At 38.9% G+C, this 18,202-nt stretch overlaps 1 protein-coding gene across 4 annotated transcripts in view; it reads left to right on the top strand.

Moving 5' to 3' along the window:
- osbp2b (oxysterol binding protein 2b) overlaps positions 1-18,202 on the top strand; it is a 46,937-nt gene that overhangs the window by 6,837 nt on the left and 21,898 nt on the right. For 3 of the 4 annotated variants that reach the window (XR_013293457.1, XM_077561447.1, XM_077561448.1), the window contains exon 2: positions 1,612-1,820. Coding sequence is in view for 3 of the 4 variants with exons in the window: in XM_077561447.1 (XP_077417573.1) it covers positions 1,612-1,820 (209 nt within the window). In the remaining variant the exon portion in view is untranslated. Of the gene's footprint in view, positions 1-1,611; positions 1,821-9,622; positions 9,963-18,202 lie in introns of those variants that run through there. The other variant, XM_077561450.1, reaches the window with a different exon arrangement.

The following is an 18,202-nucleotide window of genomic DNA, read 5'->3' as shown; positions in this document are numbered from 1 at the left end:
AAGCGCCGCCCCTCTCCTCCGCTGTGCGTAATGACCCCGGGAGCTGCTGCGACTGACCGGTGCAAACTCACACCGTGAAAAGCCAGCCAGAAGGAAAGGCGGACACTCAGCCCCACGTTTGCTGTTTAATTCAAACAGATGCTTGCTTGCAGCGTTTTTTTGCTTATGTCACCGCAACCTATTTCGGCCATATTCTTTTGGCTTTAATTTTATTTCGGTGGCTGAATATTCGGTGCATCACTACTCTGAAGTGCAGACAGATCTTTGTATATTATATAGTATATCATCATTGACTACTGCACTGCTCTGAGATGAATGGCAAACGTGAAACAGGAAAAGGAAATACAGAACAGCCTTCCAAAATAAAAGCATGTTTTTCAAAACATGATATAATTAAACATCACACACTAAACAGCTTGAGGAATTCTTGACATGGTAGATAAAACTAAATTACTTGAAGCACTATTGTATTGAATTTAATTATTTGCACTTCACTGCATTCCTTAAAAAGAAGTTGTACAACCACATATTTTGATTGAGACTTTTTTCCCCTGGCCCCTGGATTATTTGTTTCATTTTATTTATATATTTTTTTTAAATTCATTTTTTTGTGTGCTCCATGCAAAATTACTTTTATGAGCAAATAGAAAAAATATAATTGCCAGTAATTTCAAGCAATGTTAAGGAAATTTGCTATAAGGTCTTTAAAAAATGTATATGTCATTGTTTTTTGAAAATTTTATGTATCCTAAGTACTAATGGTATCGGCACTTGGTATCTGAAGCGGTGAACACTGAAGATTTGAGTGGTCTCAAAAAAAGTGGTATCGAACGTCCCCAATCCATACAGTAGCACATACAAATTGAACATCCATTAATGCTCACAAACATATATTCTCTCTGCTCTTTAGAAAGTTTGTTTTTAGATTTTTTTATTTTATTTTCTGACTGTTTACTTCTTGACACCGTCAATCAACTTTAGCTGTGTTACACGACTTCCTGCGTCAGGTTAAGGCGTGCTAACCAAAGGTTTAATATAAGTATATGTATAATATATGTATGCAAACCAGATGTGTAATAGGCTATATGTGATTTGTTTGTGAAAAAGTAGTTTATTTTTAATTTTGGATGTAGTGGGTGTGGCTATTGTATTTGTTTGCTGGATTTTACAGTACACTAAGCCCTTGCCTATTCGGGGTTTGCTATTCACAAATTCACTTTTTCTCCCCCTGTGGAACATATACTCAGCTATTTGACCAAAACTTACCTGCCTGTGAGGCTTTTTTTTTCTGTAATGCTGAGATGCCACAAGAGGACACCAAAGGCCCTGGCTAAGAGATACAGTAAGTAATTGGTGTCAAGAAAGTATTGTTGCAGTAATAAATCTTGTTTAGGGCTGTCGCACATGAATAAAAAAAAAGATTATTCCATCAATTATTCAGGGAATCGTTTCCTCTATATGTTTGTTTTTAATTTACCATTCCCACAGTGTTTCTCTTTGTTAACATTGGAATTGTTCTCCAGAGACTAGACATCGACGACCAATTAAATGGTGGAGCGTGCTCAAAATATTTCTGGTCCCAATTTGCCTCTCCATGTTTTCTTTTTGCAGGACACAGGCCGAAATGGCACACACATGTCGTGGGACAATCAATCTGGCCACCGCTCACATCGACACAGAGGATGCCTGCAATATTGTCCTGAGCAGCAATGGCCGCACATACCACCTGAAAGCTAGTACTGAAGTGGAGCGGCAGCGATGGATCACAGCCCTTGAGTTGGCTAAAACGAAAGCCATCCGCATGATGAATGACCAGTCTGGTAAGTGTGCACGAGGTTACTTATTTGGAGGAAGTGGCGCATCGCTGAAATACTGTACTAAGCTTAAGCCACTTTTTCGGGGTCGTGGGGTCACTGTCATTTTATTGGCTGGCAGATGTAGGTGTTTAAGTGACTAAGAGGCGGAGGGAACCACAGCAATGTCTTCAGTGATTTTTTTATTTAATTATTAAGCATTTTTATTTGTATAGACTTTGTCGACTAATGTCAACAAAGATAGAGTTAATAGACTTTTGACCTCCTTCGTGCCCTGCTGCTTGAAATTCAGCGGAGGTATTGTTTCCATTCACGCCCTCTTTCTTTCACACCATTGGCATTCTGAGCCAGGAGAGGGCAGCCAAGTATCTTTGCTGCTTTTGGATAACAAAGCAGAGGACCCGGCAGCATGACAACAGAGCATTGTCCTCTCCAAGGGCAGGCATACTTGGCTGGTGTTGATGGTCAGAGGCTGTGGGAAAAGCTGTGGGAGAAAAGCAGTCCTCTTCCTCCACTTTTCTTACTGGCTGTATCACAAAGCTTCTTTCTCACTAAGAGGAAGCTGATAGACCGAGTGAGGCTAAATATTTCTCTGCCCCCAATTTGAAAGTCACATCACTAAATATAGACTGGCAATCAGTACCAGTAAATCTAAGGGACGGGCTTTGCTTCTCAGAATATGTTGTTAAATATTAATATGAACTTGAGCTTACACAGAACCTTTATAAGCTTTATTTGTGCGTTCCATTTAAAATGTTGCATGACAAGCAATTCTTCAAAGGAGGATGATAGGAAATTCAATAAGATGAAATTCTAAAGACGGTTGGAATATGAATGAAGTATCTGTTCAGGCTGGTGGTTGGGTGTGCACAGTGGGTGACTTTGTTGTAAGCGCTTATCAGAATCAGGCATTCATCGCGCTCAGAGAGAAAATCCCATTCGACACTGTTGACCAAACACACCTTAGTGACAAGGTACCTTTGTTCATCAACCTCCCCCTTTTCATTAGGAACAAAGAACTGCTATTGATCCTCAATGTGTGCAAAGATGTACTATATCCTGTGTATGAATCTAGATCGAAGGTACCACAATTTGCTTTTATGGCACATCTTATCCTTTTTTGCAATCTTAAGGTTGATGTTGAACTACTAGTCAACCTTCTATGTAAACACTAATTTTATACCTGTAAGTCTTCATTCTCATTCATGTGTGCATCTTATTTTTAATCAGGTGGATGTTATTGGATTTCAAAAGCCTTACAACATTGTGAGGGTTTAGTCAGCAGATGGCACTGTTCATTCAGTATGAACTGTCCCTTTACCTCAACGTTGGTGCGTGAGGAAGTTAGATGTTAAATGTGTGTTGTAATCACAGGTTGGTAGAGTTGCCAAACTAAAAGCACTGTTACTTTAGAATAATGTTACTCAAATATTTCTCAAACATAATTAAAAATGTAGCACTTCTAAAAATGACTTAATGGAATTCAGCTCAACAAAATGTTATCCATTGAGCATAAAAAAAAAACTGTAGCTGAAACAAAATGTTCCACTTAAAGAGTAGAAAGTGTTAAGTGAAAAATCTATTCAAGTATTTACTACTTAGTGAATGTGCGTAACTTCAGATTTTTTTTATATGGCTCTCCAATGTCAAACAGACAAAAATATAAAATAGGAATTTACATATTCAAATCTTGCCCAACATGACTTTAAAACAATTTTGCCGCAATAAATGCATGGTATTCCTTTTTAGAAATTTCTATATATATATATATATATATATATATATATATAAATGTGAAAAAGAACATTAGGCTCACCAGATACATACAGTAATTTGATTATATTGAAGTTAAACAGGTGGATTCAGGCACATTTTTAGCAATGCTGTCATCTGTTACATCACTCGAAAACAATGTGAGTTCTTCCAACAGTCGTTATTATCTTCATTGCTATGCATACATGGTGGATTGCTTTTCTCCCTGGTCATTTTGAGTGCACTCAGCTGAAATTTGTATTCATGTGTTGCAGTTGACCTACTGGTTTTATTCCACAGACCGAGAAAGCCTCTCGTATGTCTCTCAAGCTTCAAATGGAATTCTTGTAGGCTGTCAATATTTTTAGAAAGGCAGATGACAGCGCATGACATTGTAGTTCTTTCTTATAGTCTATGTAGTCGTTTTATGTACAGCTTACCTTCATTCGGGTCGCAGGTGAGCTGGTGCATATCTGTAAGGTAAATCATATAAATTAGTTTACTGCTGTGAATGATAAAAGCCTTCAGGCTCAGGTGATGCTTTATTGAAAGTGGTGTACGTTTGTGATTAAGGTGTTAGTTACATGCTTCGCTGGACCAATCCATACTTACCCGTCAAGAATTCTTCATATTGTATGTTGGTACAGTATTCTGAATTTTGGTTCTGAATCCATTTTTGTGTAGCATCTTTTTACTGGTGCCCTCTCCGCGGTCCTGAATGTGAGACAATGCAAAGAAAGATCAGGAACACCTTCATCATGCTTTTTGCTTGCCTTTTCCTCCCCTCCTTCCCTTTTCCAACGTCACAACCCCTCCCCACCAACCCCCTACATTATCTCCCATACTGGCTCTTTTTCATTCGCCTTCTTACTCTGTCTGGTTTTCCCGCCTCCTCCTGGTACGTGTGTCTCTCTTAGCGAGCACTTCGCTTTGTTTTCTGGTGTTTTTGGATAGGGTGTTTTTTTTGTGTAACTTTTGAATAGAAAGAGTCTGTTTGCTCTTGTAAGTACATCGCTCATCTTTCCTTGTCGTCTTCTTGTGCATGTTGTGTATGGTGCATGTGGTGTTTGTGTGTGGGTACAGGAGATACGGTCTATCCTATAAGTAGCTGATATTCATCCATCTATTATTTCCACAATTACACGGCATGTATTTTTCTTCTCTATGATTATAACTAAATATAACTAAATAATTGTGTAATGTGCCTAATTAATTGCAGCTGCCTCATTTACATATTTGCTGTAGGATCTGTCATGCACCCTGGCCTACTTTTTTCCCCTATTTGCGAGATGATGCTCCAAAGGTAGTTGGCAAGATTACTATGTTGTTAGTCTCAGATGTCAGTACTTGCATAGTTGCACTTGGAGGTTGATTTACTAGATCATCTACAGTGAATGTTCAAAGGGGGTTGTGATCTTGAGGGTTAGGGCTTGGGGGTACCCCCCCCCCCCCAAAAAAAAAAAAAAAATTGGCATGCTAGTGAATTTTCAGAGTAAACATTTTCTGCACTTATTTTATATTAAAAATAAAAATAATAATAATATAAATAAAATAAGGCTGTCATATCTAACGGTATATGCGGTATATCCGGTCGTTTAATTTTTATTTATTTTTTTAATTAAATTTTCTTGCAAACTTCTTGGGCGGCAGACAGTTTACTTGGGTGGTCCACCCAAGTATTAACATGGTGTGGGAAACACTGCAGTTGACCCTCGCATACTCGCGGTTTTGTACCCACAGATTCACATATTTGCCCATTTTCCCCCCTCAATATATTATTTTTTACGATTTCTTTCATAATTTAGTTTTTGCCCCAGGATTATTTTCACCATTTACCCCTTTTTTTGTGTGTGTAGAAAACGTATACTGAATGTTTGTCAGCGTTTGTTTTTATTTTGAGTATTTCAATGGGTATTAATTATGGGCGTAATTTTGTTATTCGCGTTCCTTATCCCAGGGGTTACTGTACAGTATTCCTTCTGCTCTGTCTTGTATATAAGCATATAGGACAATTTTTCTTCTTGCTACAACATGAACGATGCCTAAATGTACAAATTACAAAAGCCTCCATTTGGGCAAATTTTACATTACCGTATTTATTATAGCACAGTAAAATATACAGTATGTGCAAACAGTCTGCATATAAACATTGCGTGAGGTCTGTTATCGACAGATTTGTGGGATTCCTGATCAATTTTAGGAATATTGGAAAGACCATGCAATAAATAATGACACAGAATTAAATGTGTGAATTGTGGGAAAGTCTTTGTCCTGAGCTATCTAGGTAATTAATTGCATGGCATTAGCAATACATTCCTCATCTATCATACAGTGTCCATTCAGCTCAGTTTAAATACATTAAGATAATTAAATGTCTTTCAACCTTTTCTCTGTAAACTATAGCTGTCAGGAGCATTTTCTACTGGATTCCAGAGTCTGTCGCTGTCAGTCACTGATAAGTCAGCGCACAGACTCATCCATTTTTGAGATTCAGCTGTAATTGCATTGTGTTGTTTTATGTAGCAATATGAAGCATTTGCTTCTGAGTTCATTGAGTTGAATTACCTATGTTACTGCCTGTTTGCACAGGAGGCAATTGGTTTTCAAGTGTTTCTTGGAGACTTTATTTTTTACTTCTTTTTACAGTGATGGTGAGAAAGTAGTGGAGCATAATGCCTTAGTTTTTTTGCCGCCGTGGATCAGTACCATTTGTTCATCGTCGGCTCCTATAATTGGCTGAGGTGAATAGCTCAAACTTTTGAAAATGTCAGCTTCTCTTTGGTTTAATTTCTGAACTGTGGAGGTTTGTTTCTTCAACTAAGCCATTTGTCTGGTTTTAATGAGCTCAATACTTTCTCTCTCAGGCTGTTGGAATGGTTTGTGTTCCTGCGTCTTAATGCAGTAAGTGGCTTAATGAGACAGTTGGCTCTTGGTTTAGTTCATCTCCTCGATCCGCTTTTAACTATCTCTCTTCAAGCAAATAAACAGGGAAATGTTAATACCATTGACATTTACAGAGAATGCTCAGCATTGTTTAGACCAACACAGATTTTACCTTCAGAGTTCCTACTTTGTAGAAATATAGATCCTCATGTTATCCATATTCACATAGAAAAGATTGATTAGAACTGCAGTGGATTAAAAAAAAAAGTCTACACCAAGACCAATATTCCTTCATTTCAAAACTTACCACCACTATTGTGACCTGCTGTATAACCTGTACAGCTCAAGTGATTTAAAAAATGGTTTTGAGGGGAAGTAAAAATAAACAGCTGAGATAATGTGATTGCCTAACAGTTGAATGCAGTTTAAATGGTGACAGGTGTATGCTAATTCTCATTTAACATGAATTTCAATGTGATGTGAATTTTTAGCCCCCGAAAAAAATTTAACCCCCAAAAATATAATGTAGTTGTTATAGGTCACATTAATTGTGGAAAAAGTTGTTGTTTTTTTAATTGTAAAGAGCATTGATCAAATTAGTATGCATCACTCAAAGGTTACTGTTCCCACTCGCTTTGTTACACTGAATGCGCTGAAGAACAGAATAATTATGGTCAAGTATCAAATTAATTGAGCGTTTTTGCTTCAGTGCCTCTTCAAACGTGCTTCCGGACATTTAGGCTATATTATTATTATTTACAGTCCAGTAAATCTTCCTTGTCAGCAGTTCTTACCTCACTTTCCAACCACCACAACCTTTTTTTTTTTTGCTGTTACTACATGTTTTTACATGATGTCAGCAATTTTCTTATAATGATGAATTAGTCTATGTATTTGGAAGTTTCATGTTTCCCTGTTTTTCTCCACTTTAAAATTTAACATATGGTTTTGTTAGTGACACTGTACATACTAACGTACAAGCATAGGGTCTACTGAAAAACTGTGTGACTTAGTAGTGACTGTTGGACCGCCAGACTCCCTGGGCTCTGCAATCTTATTTGCACTACATTAGTAAAAAACAAACAAAAGTGCATACACTTTGAGAACCACTGTGCCAATATACCAAACCATCTGACTACCAGGGGCCGAAACATACATTTTAAACAAAATTATAAGCAGTCATATTAAAAGTAAAACTACAGACGCTCCCCAACTTACGAACGAGTTACGTTCCGAGCGATCGTTCGTAAGGTGAATTTGTTCGGAAGTTGCTTCAGTGCTATATTTTGTATTATAATTTATGTTTAAAGAGAATACGTACAGTACTGTACTACGTATGTTAGAGAGAGAGAGCGAGAGACACACACAGTATGTACATGTACGTAATAAGATAAATAAAATGAAGTTTAACTTACTTTTGGAAGATGTACTCGATGCTTAAGGAGAAGAGGAGGATTTTATATCATGAGAGGTTCTTGGTCGTCGCTGGAATGGGCTTCAAAAGTTACTTCCTCCTCCGTAACTTCAATGTAGGAAGAAGTTGAGGGTCGCGGAGAAGAAGATGAGGGTTGATGAGTATCTTCCTTGGAGGATTTACTAGAAACTGGCCGAAAGAAGCGATCTAACGACGATTGCAGTTTTCTTTTTTTTTCATCATAAATGATGCGGTAGCACTGTATGGCATCATTCAATTGATTTGCAACCTTTGTGCAACGTTCAATATTTGGGTCTTGCTGCTCGAAGAGTGCGATGGCTTTATCTATGAGCGACAGGCGTTTCTTCTTCTTCCTCCTCCTCGACACGTTGCTGAGCCTCCAATGCTGGGTGAGCTCTCACAGCGCCAAGCGTCGGTATTGGCGGCGGAAAGAAGCACTACAGTACTCAGAAAAAGGTGCGCAATACAAAATCTAACTTACAGCATCTCTTTCCGAACATTTTTTGACATGCGCGCATGCGCGCAGACATGTTCGTATGTACCGTTGTTCGTAACTCGAATGTTCGTAAGTAGGGGAGCGTCTGTACAATGTGCACCCCCCCACACACACACATTTTTAAAGTTGACTGATACGAGCATCAGCTGCAAACTTATGTTATTCGTTCCTATTTGGCACTGCCAAATCATTATCAGGGCAAAGCCCCTTTTCCTCTTTACTGTGCAGGAAATAATAATATAGCTAACATGAGGAACCAAATCGTCACTTTCAGACACAATGCTCTTGCTCGTGCTTGCCTTAAGATACAAGCACCACATTTATTTTACATTTTAATAAGAAAGATCTCACAATGGCGGGTCACAGTAATGGATATATACAGTATATAATGCCTTGCTTCCAATATATGCAAATATGAACATTGGGGAACTGTTGGAGTGATGTTACTGAATACTAGGGTGACATAGGAGTGGATTTTCAGTCCCATCCCACTCCCACAGCAAAAAGCCCATCCCGTTACAGTCCTGGACAATAATAAAAAAAACAATCCTGTCCCATCCCAGTCCACCGTCCCAGTGAGAACAACTTCCGTCCCGCTCCCATTCAGAATTACTCCCGTACCGCTCCCATTATGGAGGTCAACTGCATCATTACAACAACAAAAAACAGCGTATGGAAAGAATAATACAAATGGCTGCGCTGTCTGTGCATGTGTGTATCTCTCCAAGGTTTTTCCCCAAACGGATATTGAATTAACCCTTCTCCCATGCTCCCATGAACTTTTTATCCTGTCCCATCCCAATCCCGTGATTAAAGATAAAGTTCACTCCCATCCCGCAGGATTCCCGAAAAATGTCAGCCTCTAATCGTGACACCGTTGGTTGTACAGTAACAATGACTTCTCAGTGTAAAGTAAAATTGAGTTCTTGTTGGAGCTAGTAAAAGACTCTTTCCTTTGGACATACCACTGTGACTATATTTTCTATCTTAATCTGATACATAGGTTATTTTTGAAGCATCACAGCCTAATTTAATAGCATGCCATTTAGCTTTCCAGAAATAGCTGACTTTTGCTGTCAGCAGCAGGCGGGAGGGCTGTGCATTCTGGACTTCGTTGAGTACATCACTGTTGGCCGGCCTGACCAGTCCTGTTTCCTCTCTGCTTCAACTCCCTCCCTCCGCCTCCACCCCTCCCTCCCTCTCCAATCTGCACTGCAATGAGAAGCGCGTGGAGGGGAATTGAAAATGTGCAAGGCTTTCTGGATGTGTGTGGCGTATGTGTTTCCGGAAGCAAAGCAGGAGAGGGGATGGGAATGACTGGAAGGGGCGTCTGCGTTCCCTCCCCACATCCTTGTGGCGGCACTGTACGTATGGCCGTGAATATGCATGTGTGTGCGGGGACACTGCAATGCTGACTGGAAAAAGTGGCTGCCTCAGCCCCCCCCTCCGCTCTGCGATGCGTCTCGAGGAGCGTGGAGTGGAATCAGGGCCGCGCAGAGTGGGATGAAGGGCCGGAGATGCTGGGAGCCGAGAAGCGTCCGCTCCCTCTGTGCCTCGGGCTGCTTGAGTAAGCTCAACCAGGGTCAGTACCGCTCCGGCTAAAGCTTTGGCCAGGAAACGCGGAGCTGTCACACTCCTCTCCATCTGTCAGATCAAAAACCTTCCGCATCATGCTATTTGAATTTTTCCAATCAGCCGTCATCCATCCATCTCCTTCTGGCATCTGACACCAAGGATGCTTGGAAGTCAGCAGCCTCCTACAATGCCGCAAATGCAGGTATATGCTGTAATAGGAAAAGAGGCAGCTTGTCCTGCTATTTGCCCTTCTCACTGCATGCTGTGCTCATCTCTTTCTGTCTATCTTCCATGCTGTTTAAACTCCCACTTCCTCTCTTCTCTGCGCCTGCTCCACTTCCCATTTGCATGTGTGGATGAGCTGGAGGCTGCGTGCCGGCCTAGCAGGTGTGTTGTGTCTGAAAATGACATTGTTTTCTAAAGAATGCATTGCTTAATTTCTCCGTTTCTAATTTAAGTAGACTTCACTTTTACTAAATCATTACTCTTTTACCAAGAAAAGTTACTATACTTTTTCTTTCCACTGCTCTTAAGATATCCTTGTCTTGCCTGTGGCAATGTTGGATGGTTTTCTGTTGAGCAGCTGTGCTTTTATGCCTTGGGTTTTCTGCCCCCTCTTGCTGCTGTTTGTTCATTCAAATGAGTTTGACTTTGGCACCACAGATGGGATTGTTTTAAGGCCTTTCACTGTCAGCTTCAGCTCTCACTCCTCCATATTGAAGGGAACTCAAAACAATGAGTCATCCAATATATTTCCACGACAAACATTACTCATTGTGACATGTTTTTGGCTTCTATAACAACAAAAATAATCTAGAATTGTACTCAGTGTTGCGCATACTTTCAACAATGCTGAAATGTTAACAAAAGTGGGGAAAAATCATGGAGCGCGGTAATTAGGTTTTTGTGTCTGATGACACAAGCTGCAGTTTATCCAATCAGCAGAGTGTTCTCTGACAAGAATGAGGCTGCAGTTGCCAAGTAGTGGTTTATAGTAAAGCAATACACAGCCACACAATAGTTGGGCAACATAAACATTTATGTCATTATCAATTTTATTTTATTTTATTTTATTTTATTTGACTTGCTGTCGACTGAAAATAACATTACAGTTGCTCAGGTAACGACCAATCACGGCTCACCCGTTTTCTGAAGCTGAGCTGTGATTGGTTATTACTTGAGCAACTGTGATATCATTTTCAGTCGACAGCAAGTGGCAAAATGGCTGCCCCGCTGAGATGGATAAAAACAGCTGGATTTTGCTACTTAACTCACATTCCACAAATGCAATATTAAACAGAATGCTGTATTTAGAATAGTGGGGGCACATACAACACATTATTGTAAATAATTTTTGGGCCGTGGACTTCCCTTTAACATGAACAAGAGTAGCCAGCACTATACTGTACACTCAAAATCACATCTTAAATATTTACTGTAGCTAATAGCTCTTGTATGTCACTGTCATTTTTGGCAGGAATTTGAGACAGACATACGCAGAATAATACAGAACCTACAATATGACTCCAAAGTGTGACAGCTACAGATCACATGTTGAACCTCTGTGATTGGATTCATTGTGCTATTAGCATAAGACATGCATGAAATACATTCATTTTTAAAATAATATTATCAAGGCCTGATGGCTTTAACTCTCAGGTCGGGTGCATTTATGAATCAAAGTATCATGAGAGGTCTGTTGGCACGCCTGTGGATGTGCGATTCTTGGATACTCAGTTCCTGTTGTTGTATGTTGGGTCCATCATTTTAAAATGTGCAGATATTAATGGGCATACTTAAAGAGTGCTTAGAGGCTAGCAGTACTATCTGCAGTGATCTCTGCCCTGGTTTTGATGGCCTACATTATGGCTCATTATCTTGTAGCACTGACACCAGGCTACTTAGACCGTGATGAATCTCCATCTTGCCGTGTTATTGGGTCACTGACTCATGGTTCACTAAATTGTTTTCCATTTTTATCAATGGTATCCGGTGTGAGACAGTAACAGCAGGTGATAGGAGAGTTCCTGGAATGTCCCAGTATTAGGTATACCTGTAGTAATTTTGGATAAGCATTTTATTTTTAACACTTGCACAAGAAGGGCTTGCTTTAATCAAAACAAAATGTGCTTAATTCTGTATATTAAACTTTCTTTACTTTAAGTGGTTGAAATGTTTTTTTTTTTATAGTTTTCATATGCTGGTTTGATATTTCCATATGTATAAGATTGACTAGATTTGGCAACAGGTTTGTTTCATATAAAAGTTCATCTGACAACCTCAACTTCAGTTTGTTTTCTGTGTTTACAAAATACACTGCACTATGTAGGAGACCGGGGCTAGTAGTATCACGGGTAAGTTGTCACATTGCAATTTTCTTCTCCACCAGAAGGCACAACGAAAAAGTGGAGTACTGTACTAGTTTTCTTCGTATAAATGGTTAGGGGTTGTGTACTGTCTGAGAAGAGAATAGCACATTGTGAGCTGACATGAGTGCCAGTTATCTGTTTTCAACCCAAAGTAAAATATTTCAACTTCATAAATTTTTAAACAGGCGTCGTACATAGACAAATTCTCGTAGCAAATCATGTGGACTCATTAGAGGAGAGATTCAGGCATCTTATCATGCATCAGTGACTGCTTTGTTTTAAGCTAACTTTAAACTATAGAGCAAGAATTAGCCAACATGGTAGTTTTGGGCAACTTGTCTCAGTCATTTTGGGGTTTGTTGTCACATATGCAAAGAATGGGCCAATGAAAAATACACCTCTGGCAACTCTGTTTACGTTTGCCAGAATTGTTCTTCAGATGATGAGTGTGAGAAAATTAGTTTGCCAGGTTTTGTTTCATAGTTCCAGTTGTTGAAACTACAGTTATGCCCACATGTCAGTCAGGACTCGTATAAGTTTCACGATGAACCATCAATCCATTCATCGAAATGCTTAAAAAAAAATCAATTTAATCTCAAATTTCCAGTTTAAGTGAAGCAAAACAGACATTTGACGCGGAGAGCTATGACCTACATGCCAGCAGTTCCTAAGGACTTTATTCTATTTCATAATATTTTATGTTAACGTTTGCTCAATGACTATATGGTACATTTTCAAGATCAATGATAAACAGTTTCTCTGGCCGTAAAATAAAACCCCAACAAAACAAAACAGGAGAATAAGGATAATTTTTTTTTATCATTTGCAAAATCCAGTGTGACATCTTACCCCATATTGTGTGAGAACTTACCCATTGGTGGGGCAACATGTCACATGTCCACTTCCTCTATTTGATGGCTTGTACCTCTGTACTGACACAAAAGTATGAAAATGACATGAATACAAAAAATATATTTAAGACTTTGGTCTTTCATCTGGTTTACATTTTGTTTATATATGATGTATTGATTCCAAGAAATATAAAAAAAAAAGTGCTACAACTAGCCCTGGTCCCTACATGTTTTGAATAAATTTTTTGATTGTTTGTACTGGGAGAATTTGATATAGTTGAATCCCTAGTTGATAGCAAACCTCTATTAGGACTATATAAGCTTCCAATCAAGACAATATTTGGCTACTCTTTTATATCTCTCTTTTTTTGTCAATAGATGAATACAGAAGATTGATGAAATTCAAAAGAAACAAATCAATTGACTTGAATTGAATTTCCCTGCCATCTTCTCGGCATATAATGAAATGCTACAAAAATGAAACACATTGCTTAATTGCGCCAATGAATATTCCCTTCTTTCTGCTGGGCTGCACAGCTTTGATAGGCATTGATCACTTGCTTTACATGCTCTCATTTACTTGTGGAGAGCCGCGTGCTACATAACTGGCTTCAACCTCTCGTCTCCTCTGTCTGTCTCCTTGTGATGTATGGAGCAGGTTAGCAATTACTGGCCAGTATTCCGCACCGCCCCCCTGGAGACCCATCCTCTCATCTAGTGTGTGCCTGCCTCTCTTTGTATATGCTCATAAATTCTCTTTCTCCTTCACGCCCCATAAAAACAACACTAGAAATATTAGGGTGTGTAATATCGGAAAAATAAATCTCACATATTTTAAGGGTATCGAAAACACAAACAAGAACATTAAAAAAAAACATTGTATAAAAACTTGTGAAATTTCCAGGACTGCTATATTAAATTCCACTCATTTATATAAAACAGAGGACTGCCAACACTTACCCAATATTCAGTGTACATTTCTGCTTCCTGAAAATTACACTTTGTTAATGTACTACTATTTTTTCTTAATTTAAAGAGGTGCAATTGCAATTCCCCAAAAAAGTTACTTGGTGTTCATCTCCTGTCACAGGGTGACATTTGAGCTGGAGGCAGCGCTCCACTTATCTGACAGCTTCTCCGCAGGGACAAGCAAGGCGAACCTCAGCGATGGGGCAACATTCTCCCAATTAGACTACCAGAAATGTGTCTCTTGCCACTCTGTGTACAGAGTGCACATGCACACTGTGATTAAGGTCAAAGCAGTGATGCTGACTGCCCATATATGATCTGTGAATTTAGATTCAAGGTTATATTTACAGAGATTATATCATCCTCCTCTGAGAAGTGGAATGGTGGTGGTGTTGTCCAAGGTGCTAGTATATGGGGGGAGGTGGTCTGCCCTTGAGGCATGACTTGTGTGATAATGGGCTTCAAGTGTTGCCTCATAGTGCTATTTTCTCTACACCAGAGGTGTAACTTTTCAGCAAGCGAGCTACTTATAAAATGTTAAAAATGATCTGTTTTCTTTTTATAAAATGGAATACAGCAGCTGCTGCTAGCCACCCACAAGCACTACTCCAAATGATAATCAGTCGTGGTGGAAGGGTATAGCATACATACAGTAAGTGGAGTTGAATAATGTAGTCAAAGAAGTAGAACATTTCCTCAAGTTGGGGTACATGTCAAACAGACAGATAAAAGCGCTATATACTGTAAGTGCACTCCATTTACCATATATGACATTATAGGAAATTAGCCCTCCTTCCATTCCCTTTTGCTATTTCTTTGTCAAGCTCACCCACTTATTTTTTTTATATACATTTTTCAGAAATTTTTGAAGAAATACAGTATATTGAAGGCAGACCAGGCACTCCGTAGCCTGCAAGAGTTTTGCTTCACTTGGTGTGAGGCAGGTGTCATACCAGATAAGATGTCCGACTGGCGGCCCTGCATGACAATCAAGTGAGAAACAGCATAGTGAGGACTGATGATTGGTATAAGAAGCCAGAAAACACTCACGCGAAGGGAGAACAAGTAACCTCCACGGTGGAAGATCTGAGCAAACTGTGAGGCAAACATAGTAATTTTTATACTACCGGGCTGCCTCCTTTAAAACTAGATATTAAAAAAATAACAATAGATTAAATAGTTGTTTTGAACAATTAAACACCCATCCCAAAACCGTTATGAAAGACAAAGATTGAGTATAGAAGTTACTTAGATTTTAGCATTTTGAACATCTGCGATAGGCTGGAAGGACACTTTGATGTTTTACATTATCTACAACTTTTTTACTCAGATAATGGTAGGGTTTGCATTTTTTAAGAACCACTTTTTTATTTTAAATTGTCAGTATAACCTGACAGTGTTACAGTACAAAATCATCCTTCTCTGGCCCCATCTTTGACCTCTGATTTGATTTTTAGGAAATCACGGCACCCGGGAGAAACAAACAATAAGACAAATATAGAAGGCGTGACTGACAAGGTGCTAATCATTTTCCGTGCACTCGTAGCTACTCTCTTAGCTCACACTCAGCGGCTACTTTGGACTTCAGGTGCATTACTGAAACTGAAAAAAAAAGTCAGAAAAAAAGATAAATGCCCATCACGCACTCAACAGACTCAGAGTGAAAAGACCTGTATGTTCCGTACGAGACTCGAGAGGGAGGGTTATTGAAGTGAGGCTGTGTTTCAAATCTTGCTAGCAGTTTTAAAACTGCATGCAAACTCCCCCTTCAGTTCTGCAATACGATTTGTATCGGAGGATTTCACTTCGAACATCAAAGACTTGACGCAGACCCTGTGTATACTCTTCTCGCAGATGGCTCTTGAGTTTTTGGTAGGGGAATTGTACAGCAGGCATTGCTGCTATAAACAGCCCCTGTGTGTACAAACATGCTTGTGGACATGTGACAGTTTATTTTAAGTGGCATTGCTGAGAGCTGCTAAACTCGCTGGCAGATTGAGGTTGTAGAGTCAGAGCATGCTGCAGCAAAATGCATTTGCAGCTCCCAAATGCTGTGTATCTTATATTGATAGTATCACTGGGCGGCAATTGATGTGCTGCTTGTTACCGCTGTGTATGTTACGAGGCCGAATGAAAAGATGAAGCTCTGAGTAGTGACTTGGGAGTGACAATGTTGTTAAGTTGCACAATCAATCCAAGAGCTGTGTCAAAGCATGTTTTTGCATTTGTTTGCCACTGATATTGCCTAATATTCGAAATTTGTGTTTGATTTTCAGTAGCATGATTTGCATATAGGATATCTGCAACAATGACCGCCGTCTTTCACAATACTGCATCAAAAATGAAAGAATACGTATGGACATGCTTGACAAGACAGATACAGCCTCATCAAAATTGTAGCATAAAGAGAATATCAATGTCATAACGTGTGCATTATTAGCTTTAAATTTATTTTTAGTTTTTTTAAAACAGAAACATGGATTATCTCAAAAACTATAGAGCCAATTCGGAAAAAAATTGCAATACCATCCTGGCAAGAATAAACCAAGTGTAAATAAAAGCAAATACAAGAAGATAGACATAACAGCAAACTATACAATATGATGCACAAAACACAAAATAATAATAGTAACATGATCGGAATGGTGACGAAGGTTAGAATCCTTGTACCAAAATTGTCACTTTTCAAGAGACCCAAAAAATGTCATGGCTTTTTTCAGTCATTAACATTGCATTGCAAAGAGAGCAGGCCATTAAAACTGGTCAATAATTTGTCAAATGAACAACCACGTGTGGACTGACCAATAGTTTGGATTTGTGAAAAAATATGAAATTGTGATTTAGAAATTTCTGGCTTGACGCCAGCGATAACCACACAAAATATTGTTCTCCAATCTAAATAGTGCTCACATTACCACATAGAACTACAAAAATAAGCAAACAAACATTATTGTCAATACCTTTCTGACATTTTGTCACAATAGTATGCTATCACCTCACAGCTAAAAGCAAATGTTTTCGATAGGGTTCTTAACATTGGATCTCATTAGATTGTGCAAATTGTACGTAATGGAGGGACTGGCCAAGTGTGTACATTATGCCATTTTGGTTTTCTTCCTAACAGCTACTTCTCTTTGCCTTTAAGACACACAAAATGCCAACATTAATTCCAAGTCAATTTAATTGAATTAGTCTTGTTCTGGTCTCATGAAAGGATTTTCAAAACCAAGCCATCCTCCCCAATTTTCTCTTTAAAATTGCTCGGTTGCTATCATGCATTATCAACTTTAGTCTTGTACAACGTTTTTATTATGATGGTAGTATACTTTTTTTGCTTTGCAAATTCTTGTTTATAATGCAGTTAGACTCTGTAGCTGTACTGCAGAATATGTCTGCGTGGAATCCCTCACAGCTTATACAGCGGCAGCAGCTCAGCTGTCTGTGAGAATGTTGCTTCTCCCTAGGTGAACTTTCGTTACCTCGATGAAAATGGAAGCTTGGGAATGCAGACACGGTGAGATATTTTTTGTCCCTCCAGTCCTTTCTCACATTCCCCTACTCTCGCTCTTACTTTCTTTCTGCACACTCCCATTATACCTGCTGCTCTTGACCATCATTTCAGATGCTTTGAACAGCAATCCTCTTATCTCCTACATTAGAGACAAAGTAAATTGTTTCTGTCTGACTGAGTAAAGCAGCTAAACATTATTTAACCTTGGTGCTACAAAAATGGTTATAGATCGTTCCTGCTTCTACGTCCCTATACTGTATTGCCACTCCAACACCTTGGTAAAGGAGACATGCCTTTTTTTTTTTAACCATTCCAATTGACCTGTCTTTTACATGTTTTCGTCAAAATACCTCAAGAAACAATTTAATTTATCTATTTATTCATTTTTTTATCTTGTTTTGATCATGCTGAAATTAGCCTGTTTTGTGGGTTGGCCCTGCCTCAAACACAAACATGTCCCCACTTTGTAGTATTTGTACAGTAAGTCCGTAAGTTTACCGAGCAATTACGTGTGTTACACTTATCAGAAGCTGCTGCTAATCTTTGC

This window comes from Vanacampus margaritifer, chromosome 3 (assembly GCF_051991255.1).
Source record: "Vanacampus margaritifer isolate UIUO_Vmar chromosome 3, RoL_Vmar_1.0, whole genome shotgun sequence".
NCBI lineage: Eukaryota > Metazoa > Chordata > Actinopteri > Syngnathiformes > Syngnathidae > Vanacampus > Vanacampus margaritifer.
Note: the sequence above shows the minus strand (reverse complement) of the source record. Positions and strands in the feature narration are given on the sequence as shown.